At 35.7% G+C, this 25,581-nt stretch overlaps 3 protein-coding genes across 4 annotated transcripts in view; 1 reads left to right on the forward strand and 2 right to left on the reverse strand.

The window, feature by feature from the left end:
- Dscam1 (Down syndrome cell adhesion molecule 1) overlaps positions 1-2,748 on the reverse strand; it is a 62,867-nt gene extending 60,119 nt beyond the window's left edge. The window contains exon 1 of the mRNA XM_090120512.1: positions 2,641-2,748. The gene's annotated coding sequence lies outside the window, so the exon portion shown is untranslated. The remainder of the gene's footprint in view (positions 1-2,640) is intronic.
- An 854-nt stretch (positions 2,749-3,602) lies between these two features.
- Positions 3,603-10,912, reverse strand: Glyp (glycogen phosphorylase). The gene is made up of 8 exons (XM_090120513.1): positions 10,339-10,912; positions 9,792-10,023; positions 8,153-8,337; positions 7,604-7,715; positions 6,150-7,267; positions 5,672-5,958; positions 4,794-4,995; positions 3,603-4,242 (listed from the first exon to the last, which is right to left on the reverse strand). Exons 1-8 carry the CDS (start codon positions 10,576-10,578, stop codon positions 4,096-4,098), a joined length of 2,523 nt encoding a protein of 840 aa, XP_089976639.1. The 5' UTR covers positions 10,579-10,912; the 3' UTR covers positions 3,603-4,095.
- Positions 10,913-12,667: 1,755 nt separating this feature from the next.
- On the forward strand, positions 12,668-24,351 carry LOC149908941 (galectin-8-like). Of its 2 annotated transcripts, none has more exons than XM_090120515.1 (7): positions 12,668-13,030; positions 19,609-19,718; positions 20,035-20,181; positions 20,522-20,741; positions 21,306-21,427; positions 22,490-22,694; positions 23,871-24,351. In XM_090120515.1, exons 1-7 carry the CDS (start codon positions 12,917-12,919, stop codon positions 24,066-24,068), a joined length of 1,116 nt encoding a protein of 371 aa, XP_089976641.1. In that variant the 5' UTR covers positions 12,668-12,916; the 3' UTR covers positions 24,069-24,351. The 2 variants fall into 2 exon arrangements, with proteins under 2 accessions (XP_089976641.1, XP_089976642.1); XM_090120516.1 differs by lacking the exon at positions 12,668-13,030 and adding an exon at positions 17,083-17,432.
- Positions 24,352-25,581: the final 1,230 nt, after the last annotated feature.

Here is a 25,581-nt window from a genome sequence, read left to right on the forward strand (position 1 = left end):
GCAAACCAAAAAATTAGGGGTTAAACAATATTTTCTTGTCATCAATTTACAGTTGATCGCAACAGAAAAACGACATCGAATCATGAGAAATAAAATAAAAAACACAGTACGTATAAAATTTTCGGCATATGCGTCCGATCTTAGGCGACCCAACCTTATATCTTGTTAAACTCGCGGCCGAGTGTAGTCGTATCGACTCGGTCGCGCTGTCTGGGAGAAGTACATAGTACCTATGTAAATTTAGACTCTACATTGGTAAATTTAAGACTCAGGTTTCAGTTTTCAAGACCTTTTCAAGGTTATATTGTAAGGAAACTGAAGCTTCTCATATAGGTGAAGTTTGCAGGAAATTTTATAATCTAGGGATAAAGTAGAATGGTTCTTTAAATGAAGGTTCTAATATAATCCAATACAATCAGTTTTGACTTAGTATTTTATAATCTTAAGATATTTTAGAAAAAAAAAGGATTATTACATATGAATATTTTTCTGGAAAGTATGGGCATCTATATAGGTACCTCCTGCGATCGATTCCTACTTAGCTATATATGGCTGACGACGCGCGACGCGACGGAACGATCATACCAAGCGAATATTAATTATTATATGATTTAAGTTATATTTTTATAAATATTTTTGATTAATAATATCTATTAAGGATTATGTTTTTTTTCTGATATAACTATTTATGAACCATTAATAAAATTGATACAAGAGCGAAACACGCATTGAAAATTAAGTTAAGAAAGTCAGTTACCTGGCAGGTGAAATAAATTACGTAGGTATTGTTTTCGTTAATATTTCTATTTATTTTATAACGTGACAAAACTTAAACCATTCCTTATTTAATAAAAGATAAAACAAGCTCATAATAAATAACACATCTAACGATAAACTTAATGTACCTATGTAATGTTAACTTTATCGCAGGGCCTTGGTGTCATATTATTTCCAGATCTCATATTGTTGTTTCCAAAGCGTTATTTTGTAGAATCGATACGCTTAGATTTATCTATCTACATAGTAGAGGTGATTTGTTTTACGACTGAGTAGTTAGGCATCTAATTACAGACATAAGTACCGGACGAAGGTTCTAGGGTTACCGGGAGTCGAGTTTAATCTGTCTTAGTTAAGACTGCTCTTTAGTTAAGTGTAGCAATAAAATGACAGGAAATTATTTAAGAGCAAGGAAAGTAAAATACCTAATTTTTAGGGACTTGCTAGCCTTTTATGCCCTTGTATCAGATTTTTTTAATCTACAACCTCCTGCAAGCAGTGCAATAAAATGAAACTAAAACCGATAAAATATTATTTAGACATCAAGCTGCCAAAATATCCAGCACACTTGCTGCTATAATCACGTTATCGTAAATTACATTTTAAAGTCCGAATCTTTTAAGTTTCAGGTTCATTATCCAACCACAATAATAATAAAAAAAAAACAATGAATAGGAATAAAAGCAGTCTACCTGACGCTTTTATGAGAAATCTCGTTCGGACCACATTTCGGGCGTTTTGCACCTGCTCTTGTTCAACGAGAATGGGCTCATTGAATGAAGCGCCATGTGCTTTAGTAGCCAAAAGCGACACTTTGTAAACTAGCGTGAATTTAAAATTATTTTCTGCATTGTATGAAATATTTTTTTGAAACTAATTAAGCAATTTGTGCTTGGCATGTGTAGAGTCATTCAAAAAAATAATGTAGAGTTATTCAATTTAAAACAGTTTTATTCATTAAATTTGAATTAAAATAGCTTTCTTTATGCAAAATATCCTTTTATTATCGGTAATATAATTTCTATAGTTCTTCTAAAAAGGAAAACTCTACATGACATAGAGAAAACTTGCTCTACTTGATGTAAAACCGCTTATATGGACGTTTATAAGCTAACGAGAGCTCCAGTGTAGAGCGTAAAATGCTTGCTATATTTAGCACACGCTCCGATTTTCGACATCATCGACATAGTACCGCTGTAACCCCAACTCCCGACTCCCGAGGCGTGGTCATCCAATTAACCACCAAGTCCTCTGGAGCCCTAACTATTGCGTCAAAAATAGCACGCTAATACTATGTTTATATTATTTATGACTCATATTGATTACTAAGCATACGGACATAATGATGATACGTAACTCATTATTCTACAAGATTTTTAATTCTTCGCAAATCTTTTTTTGTATTAAATTGAAATTTGTGTAATTATTAAATTACGATTAAAGTTATGATTTTTAAATTGTTACATTATAAAGAAGTTTTTTTTTTATATTTAATCAAAATATATAGAGAATTTTATGGTAAGTCTTGATTGAATCCAAATGCAAACTTTATCAATTTTATCGCAAATAGATTGCGGTAATCATCTGTAGTGAAAGTAGAGTCATTCATGTAAAAATAATATTTATACTAATGATACAATATCGGACTGCAGTATGTACATTGCAAATTAACTTAAAATCTTTCACGAAACTACTAAATATTAAATCTCAGTCTGGTTTTAGCGAGTCTGCCTACACTCGGCGAAGACAACATAGTTATCGATCGAAGTCGCGCGTTCTCCGAGCCGGCATTTTTATTAAAGATGCACGCTTTTGACATAAAACCTTTGCGGAAAAGCTAGATAATGGGCGAGAGATGATTACCTGCGAGACGCGAGCTTCGGCTCAGCGGAACGTCCACAACACAAAAACGCACAACACACGCGAGAGGACGAGCGGCAATACCGTCCCGTCCGAGATTATGACGCCGAGTGAACGAAACGAATAGTATTTTATTTTACTTTGTAGTAGCTAGGATTATGAACGGCCGATGACATCCATAGAGCGAGACGGAGAATGTCCATCTCTTTCCCTCCCACGGTTATCTCGCTTAGCATTTGTAGAATTAGGGCGAGTGTGCTCGAAATGTACCGATGCGGTACGAATAGCAAGGATCTGGCGTATTGCGCAGACAGGATTTGTCCTGCGCGCCGTTCGAATTAAAAAAATAGATTTATAGCTACACGAGACAAAATGGCGAATACTTTTTGGCCATAGACAAAAACAAAAACTATCTATTCTATGTTCTAACTAAATACATAATATGTACATTTTAAATTACATGGATAGTAGATAGATAGAGTTCTAGGAATAAAACATAAATAATATTTTGAATAAACTTTATTTATATATAGCAAATATTAAATAGAGTAACAAAGTGAATCTGAATTACAAACTACCTATATTATTTGGGAGAGGAAAAATATGGCAGTGGACATATAATACATTTTTAAATAAAATAACTACAAATATTTAAACTATAAAATATCATCTTTTTTATATTAATTTTATATTAAATAAATAGTTTCTTTTCAGTAATTTTTTATATAATATCAAAATATTTGTACAAATCAAATATATACTGACTTATAGTTGCACTGGTCTGGTGTGTTATTAGGAACATGGATAAAAATTTAAGTAATGAGTAAAAGGCAATTTATGGCACAAAAATAAATTCATATGTTATAAAATTCTTAAAATAAATAAAAAAGTAAATATTAGCATCTTCGTCTGCTTACATTTATACGTCTACTTCTAGGCCAGCTTTATTTTAATTATTCCAATACAATCAACTTTTGAACGTTTAAAATCTCTAAAATTTTGCTACTTTCACATTAATTATTCACGAGACACTCTAAATTGAAGATTTTTGATTATGAAAATATCGTTACAATCAATACATACTCATTTAAAAAACTCTTAATTAACTCAGTATGAAAAGACATAATATTAAATATTTGTATAAAGTAAGGCTCGGTGGAAGAAGAAAAATACAGGTAGGTAGGTATATGTTATAAAGAAAATATTTGAGTAAGAATATGTTAATAAAAACTTCTTAAAATATGTTATAAAAATAATGAATAAAAAATATCTTCAATTCATGCTTTAAAAAGCACCGACATCAATATTAAACAAATTTGGTTTTAGCAGCCTTATGCGTTTCGGACAACAAAATATAGACTATAGCTATACGATATTTTTTCATACTCTAAAATATATTTTTGATTCTAGATATAATTTTAGGAAAGGCTACTAATCTTTGAATATCTTCCGTTGTATTTATACTTCATGTGGGGCGGGCAGTTTGTCCCAAGTGGGTTCGACTCCCCAGATCTCGCGTGCGTATTGAGAAATGGTACGGTCGGAAGAGAATTTGCCCGAAGATGCGATGTTCTCGATCACCATCTCCGCCCATTTTGTTGGGTTCTGTGGACAAAGAGCAGCTTAAAATAACTAGTTAAACACATTTTAAAAACGTATGGCCAAATTAGACAAGACGCGGCAACGGTATGAATTTTGTCTAAAAATTATAATACGCGTTTAATATCTCGTTAAGATAATGAAAACTATATAAACTTTGTTTTTGAAAAGCACACCGAGTGCAGTGACGTGTGAAATATTGGAGAACAGCGGGTTTATTACGTATGAGAGTACGTAATAAACCCGCATGTCGATGAAGAGATCTGCACTTCCGCAAGTAGGTGCGTCGAAGCACAACATACCGTGGTGCAGTATGCCAACCAATTAATGTAATAATTTTTTTATTCCTTTTTACTGATAAAACTGTAATCGCAATTCTTAATGGTAATGTCTGGATGTTAATTATTAAGTATTTAATAAAAATTATATAATATGTATGTTTATCAGCCATCTGGTTTCCAGCTTAGTATGGAATCAGATCGTGCCTTGTGTGAAAATTGTCCCGAAATGTTTACTATTCCCACGCGGATACAGCTCAGTATAGTGGTGAACCTCACCTGATACACGGCGGACACCTTATCCTGCGCCTGTATATACGCGTCGAAGTCGGCCAGGTGCAGGAAGCGGTCGTGCTGCAGCAGCACGTCGGCCACGTGCGCGAACCGGCCCGGCTCGCCCGGCGAGAAGAACCCGCTGCGGATCTGCTCGATGCACTGCCGCAGCTCCGGGTTGCGCTCGTAGTACTCGTACGCGTTGTAACTGCACACGCAATTATTATAACAAAATAATTGGTTGTTTGTAAAGAAGGTTTACGATCGAGATGTTTACGTGATAACGTCTTATTGGTGGCAGCGCTCGAGATGAGACGGGAGATCGGTCCGTCTCTCTCGCGTTATACCTGCGATCGCGCTCGTGAGGTTTTGGTGTGACACAAGTTTCTGAACATGTCACCCGACTAAAACGATTTTAAAAACGTTATCACCTTAAAAAAGACGTGTAGCATTTGGGGACTGCCGCGGTAAAGCTATTGCATGCTATGCCTTCAAGCCACACCTCTGTGTCCGTCGGAGTGGGGAGCGTGAGGTCTTTTCGTTACGGAATTTTTCGATTCGGTCCCCGCGCTCAAGGCCCGCGATAGAAGCTATATAATAGCTTAAAATACTTTATTTCGTTTCTAAATTTTACACAATATGGAGGTAGTAGGGCCTTCCTAGTAAGTTTAATATGAAACCTGTGTCAGGAGGACCCGCAATCGTCCGCTCGTTCAACTGGGCCAACTTGACCAAAAATATTTTTGTCATCAAGGTACAAAATTGGCATTTAATTTAAAATTAATATAACTAAGTTAAAACTGCAACCAACTTCGTGAAACTCTTTCTGACATTAGCACGCAATTTTCTTTTTCACAAAAAGAATACAGAGAAAAATAACATACCCTTTCTTTTGCAGAGCCTCCACGTCATCCACTCGCATGCCAAATATGAACAGATTCTGTTCACCTGCTTCCTCTGCCATCTCTACATTGGCTCCATCCATAGTACCAATGGTCAGGGCTCCGTTAAGCATGAACTTCATGTTCCCAGTACCGGACGCTTCGGTTCCCGCGGTGGAGATCTGTTCACTGAGATCAGCTGCTGGCATGATACGCTCAGCCAAGGTTACACGGTAATTCTCCAAGAATATCAATTTCAGTTTGTCACCTACGTCTGGGTCGTTGTTTACCTAAAACACGTACATATTTTAAGACAAATTCAAGGTATAAATAAACTTTTGGCCATAAATCAATAATAATGAATATGAAGCTTGATAATTTTTCATGATATCCCAATAGTAACCACTATTGTTCATAGCATGCATTATAGCGTTTTTACTAAATTTCTCAAAAATAACATTAAACAAACAGAATCACTTACAGTGTCTCCTACAGCGCAGGCCAAGGCAATAATTTGCTTAGCGATAAAGTAACCTGGCGCCGCTTTACCACCGATCATGACTGTTCTAGGAGCGATCGGAGCACTTGGATCACGCTTGATGCGGTTATACAGCGTAATTACATGCAAGATATTCAAAAGCTGCCTCTTATATTCATGAATACGCTTCACTTGTACGTCAAACATAGAAGCGGGGTTAATTTTAACTCCAGTGTCTCTTTCGATGAGAGAAGCGAGTCTCAACTTATTTTCTTGCTTTACTTTCATAACCGCCCGTTGAAAGCCAGGGTCCTTTGACCAACGCTTAAGACCTTGCAACTGGTCCAAATGAACGGTCCATTCGTCACCGATCTTGTCACAGATTAAATCAGCTAAGCCAGGATTGCACAGCAGTAACCAACGACGGGGAGTAATGCCGTTTGTTTTGTTCTGGAATTTTTCTGGCCACATTTCATAGAAGTCACGGAAGAGGGTCGCTTTTAGAATATCGGAGTGAATGGCAGCTACACCGTTAACGGCGTGAGAGCCAACAACACAGAGGTTGGCCATGTTTACCCTCTTTTCACCATCTTCTTCAATCAGGGACATACGACGCATGCGATCCAAATCGCCTGGCCAGCGTTTTTCCACCTCCTTGAGATGCAGGAAGTTGATGTGGTAAATGAGTTGCATGTGCCTGGGCAAGCAGTTTTCTAACATTGAGCAAGGCCATCTTTCCAGAGCTTCAGGCAGAACGGTGTGGTTTGTGTAAGCACAACATTTAACAACAAGATTCCAAGCCTCATCATATGGCACTTTTTCAACATCGATCAGAATACGTAATAATTCTGGAATAGCGAGGGCAGGGTGGGTATCGTTCAACTGAATGGCAACTTTTTCAGGAAGATGTTCGAAAGTAGTTCTCACTGCTTCGCGACTACCAAATTTGGACGCCTTGTAACGTCTGATTATGTCTTGTAGAGTAGCAGCACACATAAAGTACTCCTGACGCAGTCTCAATTCTTTGCCTTCAAAGAAGTTATCGTTGGGATAGAGCACGCGAGAAATATTTTCAGCGACGTTACGATCCAGTACGGCTTGAATATAATCTCCAGAATTAACTGAAAGCAGGAATAATTAAAATAAATTTAATTTTTATACTAAAGCTATTTGAATATTTCACTTTGCAAATATTCGAACCAAGAACGTTAATTAGTATGTACCGTACAAAAGGCTTTGATTACGAAATTTATTTTTAAATGATAATCTAAATTCTTTACTATTAATTTTATTTACTTTGCATTTATTTCTGCATTGCGACACAGAGCTGTGTTGAATCCTGTTTGCACTAGGATGTGTGCCAATATAAATACAACAGCCAATAATGATTTCAAAAGAACGTAGCTACGTACTGCACAATACAGAAAATATAATGATGATAGTATAATAATACTAACAGAATTTAAGGTTAAAGTCGATCGGACTCTTCGCTGACCACAACCGCAAAGTATTGACGACGTTGTTATTGTATCCAGGGATTGGGTTATCGTAGGGCATAGCGAACACCATCTACAACAAAAACGAAATAAATAAATTAAACTACTCAATAATTTATATGTTTTTAATAAGAAATTTTACATTTTATATGTTTAGGAAATGTTGTCAAATTTGCTGAAAAAAGTCACTGACCATTAAAGCCACAAATAAGTAAAAAAATTCAAGAACTTCAATTTATACCAAGATGATTCATTTTATTGATTGTATGCGAAACCCGCGCCAAAAACTCTCGATTTTTAAACGCAAGTTACGACTCTATTTAAAAACAGCTCTCTTATCGTAAAATTACCAAAACACTAAAGTCATTGCACCGTGATCTCAGGAGCTGGAAAATAACCCAGTAATGGTTTTGAATTTACGACTAGTATTGCAAATATTCACAACATTTATCTAATCTTAAGAGTAAACGTCAAGGTCAGTTCAAGGTCTTATCCAATTATTTTCGTTACCTGCGTGTCAACCCATTTCTTGCCTTCAGGAGTGTCGACAACACGTCCGTAGAAGTTAACGGGAATCATGAATTCAGGACGTGCCTTTTCCCATGGGTTTCCATACCTCAGCCAGTCATCTGGCTCCTCATGTTGTTCGCCGTTCTGGATCTTTTGTGCGAAGATACCATATTCGTATCTAATACCTAGAGATAATAAATACCCATATGTATCTCGATAATAAAGGTCAAACAACATTAAGAAATTTAAGCAGCAGTCAACAAGTTAATTTTGTTTGCATTTTGTATTTTTTTTACTACAAATTAAGATATTTAATAAATATATATTAATTTATAATTTTCTGTATAGAAAAGATCATCAAAATATTTGAATTAAAAGGCATATTAACACTTTTAATATTATTTTATAGCTAGGCCAAAATTATATGTGTATAACCCGAGCAGATAGAGATCTGAAGATGGCGACGGGTACTTATGGTAGGGTTGGCAAATTAGGGGCGGTGAGGCAGCATGAGACGTGTTCGCAGAGGAAGGAGGAGGCGCGTACGCGCGCAGTCGTAGGGTGTTAACGGAAGGTGGGCCCACTGCCTGCGGTTCAACTGTAGGAAGTGGGAGTCCGACATAACCTAAGGCCTCTTCCCCGAAGGCCGTAGGTATGCAAGAGCATTCTCCTCTATAAAAAAAAGCTTGGCAAATTAAGTTCTCTAATATCGTTTTTTGGTTCATCCATGTGAGTATAGACAGCGATAGGGGTGAGAGAGAACGCATGCGAGGGGACACCATCTTCAGATCTATTCTCTATCTGGTCGGGTTATAGATAACAATTACTCATCCATGTCTGGTTTATTCACATTTGACCTAACATTATTTTAAATCGCCTTCTGAATATTTGAGAAGAAATGACAGAAATATATTTATATATTTGAAAGTACTTAGTATGTACATACATAATTATAATATATTGTGGCATTTCAAATTCAAAATAATATTAAAAACATAAGTTTTATTCATACAGCTTTCCAGCAGCCATTCATTTAGTTTAGCATAATATTTATAATTGGAGCGAAGCCAGCTTTATTTATTCAAGACTATTCAATTAGTTTTGAGACACTAAAATTGGTTTCAATAGTAAACAATTACCCAAGTCATAAATTTAACTCTTGTGAATTTGAGAAACACAACCTAACTATAAAAATTTATAATAGTATAATTATAATGGTATGGTATGGTAGGGTAGGTTTGGTTTAACTTTACTGTATAAATTGTTTGATTACTCTAATTACAATTGTTTTTGCTGTTTTGTGTAATTCATCAAAGTATAAAAAAAATTAAATGTGTAATCCCTGTGTACACACATAAACAATACAAAATAAACTATTATTGTTTCTTGTAAGTATTTAAAAATCCCTGTGTGCCTGTAAAGATTATAAAAAAATACAAAAATTATAAGAACGAAGTTATTTTCATACAGTCATCACCATTCAGGTTATATTTATAGTCCTATATAATTATCAATGCATAATCCGTTTTTAACTCAGTTATCTGAAAACAATATATCATAATACATATATTAATTAGCCATTAAGTAAGTTATGACCATTCTAATGTTATCATATTGTTATGATTAAGTTTATAAATACCATATCCATATGCTGCCAGACCGAGGGTAGCCATGGAATCCAAGAAGCATGCAGCCAAACGACCCAATCCTCCATTGCCCAAACCAGCATCTTCTTCTAGCTCTTCTAACTCTTCAATATCTAAACCTAATTGATAGAGAGCTTCATCTACCGTTCCTTGGATGCCCAAGTTGATCATAGTGTTCTGGAGGGAACGGCCCATGTAATATTCCAGTGAAAGATAGTAGACACGCTAAAAGAAATCACATATTCTTATTGGAACAATGCAATCAAAATTAAATAAAAATGTATTGGTATAAACAGAATGCTTATAAGAGTATTATTGTTGGAAATATGAACATTTGATTACTAATATTTTATTATAAAATACTTATATTGCATTTAAATGTATAAACATATAAACAAATTATGTTAAAGCATTTATGAATATACTTTCAAATTAAAGTTAACAATTGCAAAGCTGTGAAAAATGTTTTATATTATACCCTCAACAAATTTATGTAATGCATTGCATTAGCTGTTTTAGCATAGTCATTCTAATATTTACCTTGGGATCCTTTTCATAATAGTATTGTTGGGTGCGTATCCAGCGGGAAACCAGGTGGTCCCTGACGGTGTGCGCCAGGGCAAAGTAATAATCTCTTGGAGTCGCAACATTGCGGTCTTTGACGAGAGTGTAATGAACGTGTCGGTTAAAAGCTTTCTTTACTTCAGCAACATTTTCTACTGCTACTATTCCACGGACGGAAATCTGCTTTCGCTTTTCGGAATCCGATTGCACACTCATACTTAACTCGTATTAATAATAATATGTTTCAAAAGGTACAGCACCAATCAGCTGTCGCACCCCAACTGAACGCAGCTAATGAGTACGATATCGGTCACCTTGAGAAGGTCGAACATATAAAGCTGAAGCTCGTACAACCGGTAGATAGTAGATACGTACTATCCACAAATAATCTGTCGTTACTCGTTGCCGTTTGTGTATTCAACTTTCACAGGATATAAAATTGGGTGTATCCTTATATTAGGAGAATAGGGAAAATAATATTCTGGTTCTTATAAAGTATATTTATTACTTATGAATAAATAAAGTTTTAATATGAGATTAAAAAATTAAAAAAATAAATTTGTATTTTGTGCCAAAAAATATGTCAATCACAGATGTCAATGTCAATTTACATGTCATACAGCAAAATGACACAAATACAGATAACAGATCACTGTACTACGTTCTTTGAAGTGAAACTTCTTTATCGGGGTTGGAAAAAAATTTATAATAGTGTCACATTTTTTAGTTACGCTTGACCTTGTTCCGTTACGCGCCATCTTTTTCTTAGATTGGACGTATTTCTGTAAACTTCCATTTAGTAATTTTTTTAAGTGAAACTTCTTTATCGGGGTTGGAAGAAAATATAGTGTAACATTTTTTCGATACGCGTGACATTTTTCCGTTACGCGCCATCTTTTTCTCATCCCTACCACGCGTGATTCGACGTATTTCTGTAAAGTTGCATATAGTAAATTATTTTTTGAAAAATAAAGTCACAAAGAAGTTTCACTTACGTGTGTACACGCAGACGCGTCACCTGATGTTAAGGCGTAGGCTGTGGGCGTAGGCGGCACCAGCAATGCCGGAGACATTGTTAGTGCGTTGCCGGCCTTTGAGGTAGGAGTACGCTCTTTTCTTGAAGGTCCGTCGTAACCGTTTGGAAACACCGCTTGTGAATACAGAAGTTGTTGTGTGCCAGATTGATTGCCAGATGCAATAAAATTACCCCGCACTTTAGTATTTTTATTTTTCAATTTGTTGTACATTTTATGTGTACTCTAATTATTATAGGTCTACCAGAATCTGATGGCATATTTATATATATAAAACTAGCGGTCCGCCCCGGCTTCGCCCGTGGTACATATTTACGTTTTCTCTACATAAAAACCATCCTCGTACTTCAAGGAATAATAAAAAAAGAATTATCGAAATCGGTTCAGCCGTTCTCGAGTTATGCGCTTACCAACACATTTTGCGATTCATTTTTATAAGATGAAGAGATAAAAGATTTTCATGTGGCAACTTTATTTGACCAACTTGCCAAGTTAGGTGTGAAAGGGATCTTTGAAAGGGATAAAAAAACATACAGGCGTCATTCAACGTCATATTTTCTTGTTACAAGTTAATGTTCATAGTGCAATCTCCAGTGTATTAGACCCCGTTTTCCAATTACAGCACTAGAGCGCATTATGCGGCATAATGCTTAACGTTGAATGTTCCAACTACAGCAACGCTTCGCACAATCGAGCACTAGAAAAAGTAATGCGCGTGAATTGATGCGTGCAATCGATTTATCGTTAGTATTATTAATTGTTGGAAAAAAATTTAAAGCTTTCGTGTCATTGTAGTTTTTTCGAAATAATCAAAGTTAATTTAAATTGTGTTAAAAAAATAAATATAAGCATGGATGAAGGTACAAACATTGAAAAAAATGTTAATGAAATAATCAAAATCCAAAATTACTTAAACTGCGTCGACGAAGCGTGGGACGACCTCCCACAAGATGGACAGACAGACTGGTCCGAGTGGCAGGGAGCCGCTGGATACTATATTACTTGCTCTGTGGCCGCCGGTGACCGGTCGTACTGGAAATCTTTGAGGGAGGCCTTTGTCCAGCAGTGGACGTCCCACGGCTGAAACGAACGAACGAACGAAATTACTTTAAATAACCGCCAGTCGCATTATGCTCTGTAATTGGAAAACAGCCTGTGTTACAAGTGACATTAAATAGTGAATGGTGAGTGGTGACATTAATTTTGACGGTGACATTCCCTTCAGAAATTACAAATTAGTGATAGGTAATTGATAGGTAACTTTATAAATATTGATATTTGAGTGATAACAATACAATACAAATATTGCATGAATAATGAATTCAACCTGTAAATAAAACGATAAGAAAAATAAGATAAAAATAACGTTAAAATTTTTCAATGTGATATTTCTAAGACTTAAAAAGTATACTATTACTAGTACCTACATAATATTATTGAAGGATTTCTACTTGCGTCGTACTTTGTAATTTATGTTATAATGTACTCACTATAATTATAATATAATTTCTTATATAAATATGCCGATAGACATAAAATGTGTTAATTGCATAAACATGGACAGTGTAGAGGAAGGACAAGTTCCAAAGGAATTCATTGAGTATGATTTTGCAGAAGACGCTCTCGATTTTGAGGTAAGAATTTAGACTTTTAAACAAATAGAAGATAAATTAGTTACATCTAGTACGGAAATCTTAAACAAATTTATATTTTTTTTTAAGTAGTCTAATGTACAATGTTTGTATTAAGTAGGATTAAATATTGTGCTACATTGCATTCGCCATTTTTCGAATTACTTATGAAAAATTTCCATCGTCCGCCCATTAAAAACTAGCTTTAAAAACGAGTTTTAACTTTTATATATACTACTATGTAATTTATTTTGACAAGTCTATTTTTTTAAATGTTTTGATTTTTCTTTATCATGTAATAAACACTAATTGTTAAGAATTCCCATTTTGTAAAGTATGTACTTAATACAGGAAAATTAAATTATTTATTCTTGTCTTTACTTTTATGTAAGTTGTATCCATGGACGTATAAAAAAAGACGGACGCCGTATTACGGACAAACAACGTGAAGCCACCATAGTAAGCTAGCGATCGTGTAAAGACAATAAACACGCACACACTCTCACCATAGTAAGCTAGTCGGCCGCCATTACGTCGTGAACTACCGACTGATTAACTGCGTCACTGTTTCACAAAAAATATTTAAAATGCCGTCTTGCGTGGTTAAATGGTGTCGCAACAGTACAATTTTAAATAACAAAACACAAGGGATTACATTCCACAGGGAAGCAAGTTATTTCTTTTATGTTTTAATGACAAAATTATTACGGCAAAATTTATAAAAAAAAATACAGCCGCCATTTTCATCAGGACTGTTGCCATGGCAACATGGCACACACACATGGATGTTTCGCCGCCATTACTAGGCTTCACTCAATGTTTAGGCGATATACCGTCCGTCTTTTTTTATACGTCCATGGTTGTATCTATATATTTTTTATATTAAATTACTAAAAATTGTATTGAGTTGAATAATCAATTGAAATTTTTGAAAATGGAAAGAACATAAAATAATAGATCATAATATGGAAGTGATGTATTGGAACCTTATTTAATACAAAATGGTCATATACTGGAAATCTTGTATTAAATATGCAAGTGTATTGAATATTAACCTTGTATAGTTATTTTATACAAAACATATGCTGTACAAAGTTGGCACCCCTTTTTTGTGTTGTCTCTCAATGTTAGTCAGAAGGGCTTCTACATTTTAACGCGGACATGTGGGTGAACTGAATGTTCACACTGGTAGTGACATGAGCAAGGGCATACCCCCTTGACGGGGATTTGGCACCCCTATTCACCATTACCTACCTATTTAGAAAAATATCCATGCATAGAAAAAAGGCCCTAAGAAAATCGATTATTTATAAAAATTTTCATGTTAAATCAATCAAATTTGTAATACTTAGTCATTCAGATTTACATATTACTATTTGCCTGATTTATTTATTTAAATTGTGGCATTATTATATCATATTATTTAATAGTGTATTTATTTACATTATATTTACAGGTGGATCAATCTAAAAATCTAATAGGCTAATGCTTTAAGGGCCCTTAGTAGGTGAAAACGGCAAAATGGACTGTTATATGGAGCTATAATTGAAAATATTTAAGGTTTTTCGCACTGAAATTTCTAATAAGTAAAATGTATTACAGAACGTATGTGTGATGGGATGACTGTTTCCAAAACACGATTGGAAAAATTTTGCTCAATAAAAAGTTGAAGTTACCTCTAAAATATTATATGTATATGTAAATGCTCATTACAACCGTATTTTACGATAATAATTCGTATAAAATAACAAATTCATCAGTTTTTACCTTCTCGATTTCGTGACTGTTAGATTTAGAAAATACTTAATACTTTCATTCACTTTTTGATAAAAATGTGAATAGCGCTTACGATTTTTAGTTTCGAGTATGTTGATTCCATACTAAACGTGGACCCCCTCACCCCTCACCTCAGGCGCGAATAGCTGAATTTTCGGTGACCGCTTAACCCCTCTTAAGTATTGTAACTTTCTGTAATTCCAAAGTTAAATGTGGTTTCAATATATTTTTCCCTTGTATATTTAAACTGTGATTTAAACCATGTTCATTAGCATATCAATATTACTACATGTTATAACAAAATATATTTTCCTGGATATCCATATGTATACCTATTACCTATATATAATATAAAACTCAAAGGTGACTGATATAGTGATCTATCAACGCACAGCCCAAACCACTGGACGTATCGGGCTGAAATTTGGCATGCAGGTAGATGTTAGGACGTAGGCATCCGCTAAGAAAGGATTTCCCGAAATTCTTGCGGGAACGGGGAAAAACGGGGATGCACGTACAAAATCGTGGGCGGAAGCTAGTGTACTATATATTATATTTTTAATTTTATAAAAACAAAACTATCTTGCACTATCTTGTACATTTTCTTACAGTGTAAGGAAACCACAGAACAATAAAAACAAATAGAAGTGCTTTAATGTCATAATTAGTATGAAAACCAGTGTCGCCAAACCCACACATTTAAACCGATAGTTATACAGTACACTACAAGTAAACTATGCCTTTGATTGGACTGCTTAATTTGAGTAAAAACTGACTTAGGTTATAAATTCAGCATTTCAATATGTACCCTAACGCACCATGTTACGGTTTATTTTAGTATAACATCTCTAGGTATATTAGCTGTTTTGTTTCTCATTGCACAGAAATTCCAAATTCGAAAAACATTCAGCTACTCCACAACAGAGGGCGTTAGTTTTCAATAGATATAACTTTGAACCTCAACACATAGAGATAAGGTTGAAATTTGTGTCACTCAACATTAATGACATTAACTTGATATTTATCTGATGCTATGCCCTGAGGGATGTCAGCCTTGTTATCGATATCGAGATATCGATAATTCACAAATAAATATTTTTTGTGTATTTTTTTTTCTTTCTATTATACGAGTATAGTATAATGTGTCACATTTTGGAGTATGTTTATTACTACTAAGTACGTCTTTTTATATTATTATTATTAAATAAAAAACGGAATAGAATAGTATTAATCTATATTTACAAAATACAAACAGAAAATATGCATTATTTTAAATCTTGGAACTGCCGTAGGTTTGATGTATCGGTGGCCTTTGTTAGACTGCTTAGTGCTGTTCGGCATTCAGTTAACTCGTCACGTTGCATTTATCCATTTCTCTTTTAAATTAGCCTCTTTGGGAAATCTGTAAATAAATTGGACAAATGAAAGCTAAGGAAAAATAAAATAAAATTTAATATTTATAATGTTTGTCTTTTCTAAAGTATCGATACTGTCGATATGCGCCACAAGCATCACTAAAGCGACATTCGTTTGTTTATTGCAATAATATTCCAGAAATTCTTGTTTGCTGTTCAATCTATAATAGTACTAATTTCTTACGGATTAAGGTTCATTTTGACTAGATATTTGTATACAATTTTGACAAATTACAAGCGAAGATATAACATAAAATATTATATATAAAATAAATAAAAATAAGACTTACTGATGGTATGAAATGCCTCCATTGCTGATATTATTTCGTCTGCTATCATTTTTGCACTCTAATACCGAACAACACGTCCTAATTAATGAATAAATACGGAAAAAAGGTTTGACAGCTGACAACCGACTCGAATATTTCTCTGCGCACAACTGAGAGCAAGTTAGGTGATCTTACCTTACAAGTGACACGTGGGCCACGCCCACATCACACTTCTATCTACTTTACTGTTCTGTGAAGGAAACTCATCAAGTGTGTAAACTTAAATAGATATTTTTTTTATAATAAAAACTACTTATTAGATATTTGACAAGACATTCATAACTTCATAATCTATAAAAAAAAAATTATCTAATCTATATTCTAAATAAAAAAATCTATGTCCTCAATAAGAAAATAATTAATTGATTATGATAAGTTATTGTTGTGTGATAAGTTATTAATTATTTTGTATTATTTAAAGATTATTTTAAAGTAAATTACGTACATTAAAAAAAATCTTCACTCACATTTCGCAAGTTATGCCTATGAGGAACATTAAAAATTATACTTAAAAAATAATAATTTTAAGAAGGGCGTGCCGCGCCGCGGTATTTACGAGGCAACATGGTTTGGTAAACAGACGGAAATTCAGGCACCTCGCGTCGTAAACTCTACCTTATAAACTTCAATGATACACTGAATGTCGCGGGCCACGGACGTAACTAGGGCACCACCTAATAGTAGCATCTGCGATCATTTATATTTTCGTACGAATGCGGTGCTCTGATTTATATCGTGAACAGTGGTTTTTGACTACAAGTGATCGTGTACACTGCTCTCGTCATGGTCTGCTGTGCTAAATGTGGTTGTGGTGCGATTTGCCGTCGATTGTTTTGCCAATCGCGCTCTCCTGATAGTGATGAAGAAAATATACCAGTCTCTCCGGTAATTGTACGATGTTTGTAACCATTGCACTGTCACTGAAATCTTGTATCACCCACTCACTATTAACTTATTGTTTAATGTGTGAGTCGTGTAAAGTTTAGGTACGTATAAACAAGAATAATTCAAAGAATTTATCTACACCCACTACTTATGAACATAATTGTAGCTTAATATGTAGTAGTAATATAGTACCTACAACTAAGCAAAAAGTTTTTAACATTCATTCTTCTCGATGCTATTTATTTCTAACACTGCTGATGTCATTCATATTTTCATATTACTCATTGAGATTTAATATGCACACTATATTATATGTACACCACATCACAGAAACACGTCTGAACAGAATAACGTTTGCGATATGCATGATATAAATAAAGCAACGTAAATATTGAACAAAATAATAATTATTGTATCAAGAAAACTAACCTTGAACAAGTGCACAATTATAGATGAGATTTGTTAATTAACTCTTTTCTATACATATAAGTACACTAACTACATATCAATATGTACGAATTTTTTTGTGAAATACTACCTAGGTATAATTAGTTGGGTACTCATACGCTATTGTTACAAGATAATAAAATAAAATGAGGGTATTTTTTAAAACAGTGTCCCACAAAGTTTCGTTAGTCAATGTGCATTTCGTGTGACAATGTAAAAAATGGAATAAATAAAATAGTTATTATATATATTTGAATAAGATTTATCATGGCAGCAATTAGTTTGAGTTGTTACAATGCCGTATCCCGGCTTTTCTCAGTCCCAGTGAATCCATTATCAAAGGTATTTTTAAGATAAATATTCATTTTCTCACCTTAGAAGTTATATCAATAGGTACCTTTAGACGTAGATCTAAAAGGTCAAAAAATGTGAATAAATATATTTTCGGCGCTTAATTTCTAAAAGCTCAAAATTATGAATCCACCCATTACAACCGTCGATAATAGGTACTAGGCTTGGCACGTAACAACCCCATAACACGCAATCACGGTTGCGTGTTGACTGTTTAGTACAACATAAAATAATATCGACAAATAATTCACCGTAGCATGAAACAAGGACCAAAAATAATATTTTTGGGTTTTGGTTAGTAGAATGCAGAAAAATTTAGTTGACTAAATTAAATAAGGCTGTAGCTTATTCGAACTTCTATGCGTGCACCTGTATGTTTACAAATGATATTACGTATATTGTGTTTGTATTTATCCAGTCTGAACGTCTTTGTATGATCAAGTTTACTCGATGTTTTTCTTTTGTTCCAAGTTTGCATTGCATTGTAAAATATTCACGGGCTACTGAGAACGGCCGCGGCCCCGACATCAATTAATTTCATACTTAGTTTTGATGACCTCATGCTTATGACTAATTTAAAGTCGTCGTCGATACTTACGTGGATTGAATTAAATAAAGGACCAAGGTAGATATTGCAAGCACATGACGCGAATGGAACGCCTTATGCCAAATTAGAAAGGTTCTTAAAATCTAAATCCTAACTTAGTACGTGGTAGTAATTAAGTAGATAGATGTGATATGAATAAACGAAACCGAGTTTTTATCGCTTTGTAATAAAATATAAGATTATCTAGAATCAATCAACATAACTGTGATAAAGCAAAAGAGCGTTTGTTATTGCTCGCGAATCGCGATTACCATTCTTTATGTTTCTTTGACCATGAAAAAACTATATAGAAGACTGTCTCGGAAACGTCATACTGGATTTTCTTTATTATCACGGGTAAATACCTTGGTAAACGCATATATATTTTGTGTTCTCAATGTTTTGTGATTAAATTTAAACTATAAAAATGAGAAATTTATTAATTTGTTTATTTTAAATGTGCTCTTTAATTTTGTATTATGTGAATGACTTATAGACCCGCAGCTTCGCCCGCGCAGTCAAAGAAAAATCCGCATAGTTCCCGTTCCCGTAGGATTTCCGGGATAAAACCTATCCTATTTCCCGGGGTAAAAAGTAGCCTATGTACTTTCTAGGGTATCAAAATATCTTTATATCAAATTTCATGCAAATTGGTTCAGTACCTGGTTAAGGCGTGATTGAGTAACAGACAGACAGACAGAGTTACTTTCGCATTTATAATATTAGTATGGATTGCCACGAACAATGTGGTATACTTGTGTAATGTGTTATGTCAATAATATTTTGTTACAGATTCAGTTAGCAGAAGCGCGGGAAGTAAAATTTACACACACGTTAGTAGAGCCTTTATCGATTGGATCCCACGTAGTGTGCACGGGCACACCCTCTGACGATTTGCCATGGTAGGTAAGACATTTTGTCTTTACTTGAATTTTTCACAAAAATAAATTAGTTGGGCATGACAAACTAAATAGGTATGATTTTATAATTAAAATAATTTATATACCTTCTTACATTTTATGTATGTTCTGTTGAGAGTAAGATTGTCTCTATTTTTCATATTTGTTTGTAATGATTTGTTTTGAGTAAAACGATAAAATTACCAAGTCATTAGCAGATAAGAATAAATATTTCGTGGCAGGTCTCTTATCGTAAATTCCATTTGATCAATGTTATGTTGCTGCGCCCTGTGAATTTATGAAGTAATGTTTAAATAAGGTTTGCCGTGAACATTGGGTGCGGGGATCCCGAATCGGGTCGAGGAGACGTAGCCATCCACTTTAACGTTCGCCTGCCACAATGCTACGTCGTGAGGAACACAAAGCGCCACGACAAGTGGGGACTCGAGGAAACCACTGCTTATCGGTGAATAAACAATTTTATCGAATGGCTGTTAAACGGTTCTAGCTCAAGCTCTTAAGCACAATGTAATCGTGAATGACTTAAGGGTTTATCCAATGTGGAACACCAAGCGAAAAATAAACAATGAATTATATAGAAGGGAATTTTAGCAAAGTTAATTTTAAAGTCATTAACCATAAAACTGGTTAGTTTGGTCTCTTGTTCACGCATCTTTAATTAAGTGTAATCGTTTCCAGAGGCTTTGTTTTATATTGCTTAATTATTATTCTAGAAATGTACCTACCTAATTTGCAAAATGTTTCACACGTATTTGAAATCTCATTGGAAACAATTTCATTTTCAGATTATTCCCATTCAAAGCGGACGCGCTATTCACGATCGAGATTCTAGTGGATGAAAAGGAAACATTGTGGGCAGTGAATGGGGAGCATTATTGCAGTTACGAGCATAGAAATCCGAGCCCGCTTATAGCGAGTTGGGTACAAGTAACGGGCATTAGAGATGCGACGTTAAGCGTTATGAAGACTGATATTTACCCGACCTTAGCGTCGCCGGTGTTAGAAGTGAGTTTAATGTTCTTCAAACTAGCGGCACGCCCTAATTACGTTCGTTTATCGCTCTTTAGTATTCCGGCGAGAGTAGTAAACCTTTCAAATTGGTCTATTCTTGGTGTTTTTTCTTACTATATTATAGTGAACAAATTTTATTTTATATTTTTAATATGCAAGGGTGTGTTGATGACTGATTTATCTACGTTTTTATTATAACTAAAACTTTATTAAAAACTAGCTTTCCACTAGCCGCTTCGCCCGCTAGTCAAAGAAAAACCTGCATAGTTCCCGTGGGATTTCCGGGATAAAACCTATCCTTTGTCTTTCCTCAGGGTTCAAGCTATACCTATATACCAAAGCTATATCTAAGTAAACCCATACAGTACTTTTTTTGTTTAGCCCGGACATAGTTATGTACATACAGACAAACAGACAAAAAATCTAAAAACTATATTTTTGGCTTTGGTATCTATTGTAGATCAAGTATTATTTTAAAAAATATTCAATGTACAGTTTTGACTTTCCTACAATTTTATAAATATACATAATACATATTCCTTTAATAAAAAATTGCAGGTACCAGTAAGAGATTATTTCAAAGGTCCTGCTAAAGGCGAGGAACCATTTTGGCATTCCAATATCATAGCTGCATTACCGTTTGGTATCCCAGACGCTCACCAATTGGTTATTCATGGAAGGTAATATAACATTTATATTATTGAATACAGGATTGCATTATTGAAACAAGGTATTATTAAATCAAACCTTTATGGTGATGTTTTGGGTTAATAAGATTAAGATAAGATTGGTTACGGCATTACTCTGTAGTCCTAAACGATATACTTTTCCATGCATTCGGTAACCAATTTCAAATGTAAGACACATGCAAATCTTAAGTTGGATTGCCATATTCTTATGTTAATTTTACTCTTTATGACGTTCATTAACCTGATTTATATTAATAAATTCTTGATTTAGTGTATACGCGCGGCGTCTATACGCGCGCGCATTGACAAATGCTTCATATTCATACCTTGGAATGTCATTGCGTTCAGTTTGTTTATATATGTCGTGGCCATATTGTAGATTTGCTCGCTTCATGAAATGATCGATCATTTCATGAAATGGTTGAATGTCTATTAGCCACATCATGATGTGGTTTGAGCAGATCAATGATAAGAAATCGTTTCTCGATATGGGCATATAAACGCGCGGTTTTTTCATGAAATGGTCAAAATTATTTAGTTAAAATTATTTATAAAGTAGTTATAGTTAATCATTGGTAGAGGCGCTGCAAGCGCTGTGTTTATGTGTGAAGATGGGAGCGGTAGGGAAAATTTTATTTATCGCAGTAAAAAACGTCATAATTCATTCAATTACATTATGAAGAAAGTCCTAGCAAAAAAATTACGACGAAGATATTCGAGTACTATGGGAACTGCCGATATATTGAGCAAAGCTACGATATGGCCACGACATATACACAAGCAAACAACGCAATTACACTCGTAGCGTTTAAACGCGACGCTATAGAGTGTGTGTGTGTGTCTTTACATACATAATACATAACAATACATACATAATACGCCTGTTGTGCTCTTCTATCAATTATTGTATTGTGTCCTTACTTGTACTTCTCTCTGTGGTGCACAATAAAGTATTTTTGTTTGTTTGTTGTTTGTTTGTTAATACATAATAGTACATAATAATTCAATAAAGGATATTTTATTTATTTATTTAACTTATATAAACATTTGCAGGCTACGGCCAATGCTGCACTCGTTCATCCTCGACCTGATGGACTACACGCGCGAGTGGCCGCGCCCCAACATCCAGCTGCACGTGAGCCTGCGCGCGCACGCCGACTCGCACCTCGACCGGCAGCTCGTCGTGCTCAACGCGTGGCTCGGCGCCTGGGGGCCCGAGCGCAGGCAGCGCACCGCCCGCCTCGTGCCCGGCACTAAGGTGTGTGTAGTGTGTAGTGTGTGGTCTACACGCCGACTCGCACCTCGACCGGCAGCTCGTCGTGCTCAACGCGTGGCTCGGCGCCTGGGGGCCCGAGCGCAGGCAGCGCACCGCCCGCCTCGTGCCCGGCACTAAGGTGTGTGTAGTGTGTAGTGTGTGGTCTACACGCCGACTCGCACCTCGACCGGCAGCTCGTCGTGCTCAACGCGTGGCTCGGCGCCTGGGGGCCCGAGCGCAGGCAGCGCACCGCCCGCCTCGTGCCCGGCACTAAGGTGTGTGTAGTGTGTAGTGTGTGGTCTACACGCCGACTCGCACCTCGACCGGCAGCTCGTCGTGCTCAACGCGTGGCTCGGCGCCTGGGGGCCCGAGCGCAGGCAGCGCACCGCCCGCCTCGTGCCCGGCACTAAGGTGTGTGTAGTGTGTAGTGTGTGGTCTACACGCCGACTCGCACCTCGACCGGCAGCTCGTCGTGCTCAACGCGTGGCTCGGCGCCTGGGGGCCCGAGCGCAGGCAGCGCACCGCCCGCCTCGTGCCCGGCACTAAGGTGTGTGTAGTGTGTAGTGTGTGGTCTACACGCCGACTCGCACCTCGACCGGCAGCTCGTCGTGCTCAACGCGTGGCTCGGCGCCTGGGGGCCCGAGCGCAGGCAGCGCACCGCCCGCCTCGTGCCCGGCACTAAGGTGTGTGTAGTGTGTAGTGTGTGGTCTACACGCCGACTCGCACCTCGACCGGCAGCTCGTCGTGCTCAACGCGTGGCTCGGCGCCTGGGGGCCCGAGCGCAGGCAGCGCACCGCCCGCCTCGTGCCCGGCACTTAGGTATACGTATACAAATAAGAATAGGATGGCGCCATCTTGTGACGTCATAGTTGGTGATTTAAACTAATTAATGATTTTCATTCAGCAATAACGTTTGTAAACTTATCCAGCCAGGGAAACTAAAATAGACCATTCTTAATTGAGTTTTCGACAATAAATTTAATAATAACCCGATTTATATTTACTGTTGATTATATTGAAATGTTGTAGTTACTGTTGATGAGAAATAAATCATTTACACCCTATTTAGTTTTTATATAATGTTTATACATTTTTTACAAAATATCTGACAACATAATGACATGCCATGAATTAAACAAATTTGGACCCTATCTTGATATACATAAATATTGTTTTCAGTCAACATTCCGCATAGTCCGAGGGCCGACTGAATGGTCCATATTTGCGGATGACATTCTCATCGGTGAGTTGGAGTATCGAGCGGCGGCGGCTGGTGTCAAAGCGCTAAGAATTCGGGGAGATCTTTACCCAGAAGAGATTTATATTTGTCCCTCCACTAACTCTCCCGTAGGAGAGGAAAAATGCAACGGTCCATAGATTTAAGGCACTGATAACTTAGCTTTGACTGAATGAAATTTTATTAGATGTTTTTTTAAAGTAAGACGGTCAATTATAGTTGACTAGATTTCCGCCCGCGGCTTCGCCCGCGTTTTCAAAGGAAAACCCGCATAGTTCCCGTTCCCGTGGGATTTCCGGGATAAAACCTATCCTATGTGTTAATCCAAGTTACCCTCTATATGTGTGTTAAATTTCATTGTAATCGTTTCAGTAGTTTTTACGTGAAAGAGTAACAAACATCCATACATCCAATCCATACATCCATACTTACAAACTTTCGCCTTTATAATAGTATTAAGATTATGCTTTGATGTGTTTTGTTCAATAATGAATTAGATCTCTGATAAAAAAGACTATTGAGCTTAAGACGACATGCTAAAATTGATATTCGAATATTATATTAAGGTTCTTAAGATTGAAATTATATCAAAGATATTTATTCCTGTGCAATTAATGCTGGTGATGTTTTAAAGTCGTTATATATAGATTTATTTATATTTATTGTATATTATTTATATGAAATGCTTAATTATTAGAGATGTGATTACAAGATGTTGCTAATAAAATTAAGGAATTGTGATATTGTTGAAACAGATTTTACAAACTTATAAAGTGCCATTGAAATCAAGTACAGAAAGCATTTATATTGTTGCAAGTTATTTAATGAATTTATTAAGTGATATTTTTTTGTTCAAATGACTTTGTATAGACTAAGACGAATGTTAAATTTAAACTAATTATAAGATGTAATCATTGAACCGTTATTAACATGGTCGAAATAAAGGCTATGATTGTGAGATATTTCGTTTTATTTAATAATCGTAGTCCATATTATCCAGCTAACGGTGCATTTACATCAAACGAGCGAATGCTAATACTAACACCACTATGTCCAATTATTTTAGTGTAAACAGACGTATTCTTTCGTTGTTCTTAAGTGCGTTCGAAAATATTATATGCAATGTTCTAATATAGACCGGGAGATACTGACACAAAATTTCGAGTCATTTGTAACAGGATGGCGGTTCTACAGGGGTCTTAGTACGCAATGACAAAAAGAAAAATGATGGTGTGAACGCTGGTACCGGTGGGTTAGTCGCGTGGGCGTTAGTCGAACTCGTCGGAAAAATAGCGAAAGTCAAACGATTTGTAACACAAAAATTTTAGAATTTACCGATAGCCCATAAAAAAGAAGTAGGCGGTAGTGTCATGCCATACTTTTCCGGTATGACTTACAGCCCGCCATACCGACGCGAATGTATTGATTTAAAAAAAACAATTTTTCAACCATTTGTACCAAGCTAACTTTTGCACAGGTAACCATCGTCGTGCAGCCATTTACGAAAATCGCCATGCCATACTTTTCGGACGATTCCAAATGGTCGCCATACCGCCGAAAATCTGCAAAATTTTTTTATTTCGCCTATCTTTTTGTACCAGTATTGCATTTGGCTTTTTGGAGAGTATTTGATAAAATGTGACCATTATTATA

Source organism: Colias eurytheme, chromosome 4 (genome assembly GCF_061535395.1).
Source record: "Colias eurytheme isolate Ceu_HAF_F1 chromosome 4, ilColEury1 Martin Lab GWU primary, whole genome shotgun sequence".
NCBI classification, from domain to species: domain Eukaryota; kingdom Metazoa; phylum Arthropoda; class Insecta; order Lepidoptera; family Pieridae; genus Colias; species Colias eurytheme.

Excerpts from the sequence above, each read along its gene's own strand:
- LOC149908941 (XM_090120515.1), top strand. The coding sequence starts at position 12,917 with ATGCCGATAGACATAAAATGTGTTAATTGCATAAACATGGACAGTGTA. Across the intron at positions 13,031-19,608 it reads AAGACGCTCTCGATTTTGAG|ATTCAGTTAGCAGAAGCGCG; the intron begins GTAAGAATTTAG and ends ATTTTGTTACAG. Across the intron at positions 22,695-23,870 it reads GCCTCGTGCCCGGCACTAAG|TCAACATTCCGCATAGTCCG; the intron begins GTGTGTGTAGTG and ends TATTGTTTTCAG.
- Glyp (XM_090120513.1), bottom strand. The coding sequence starts at position 10,578 with ATGAGTGTGCAATCGGATTCCGAAAAGCGAAAGCAGATTTCCGTCCGT. Across the intron at positions 10,024-10,338 it reads ATTATGAAAAGGATCCCAAG|CGTGTCTACTATCTTTCACT; the intron begins GTAAATATTAGA and ends GATTTCTTTTAG. Across the intron at positions 5,959-6,149 it reads CCTGCGCTGTAGGAGACACT|GTAAACAACGACCCAGACGT; the intron begins GTAAGTGATTCT and ends TACGTGTTTTAG.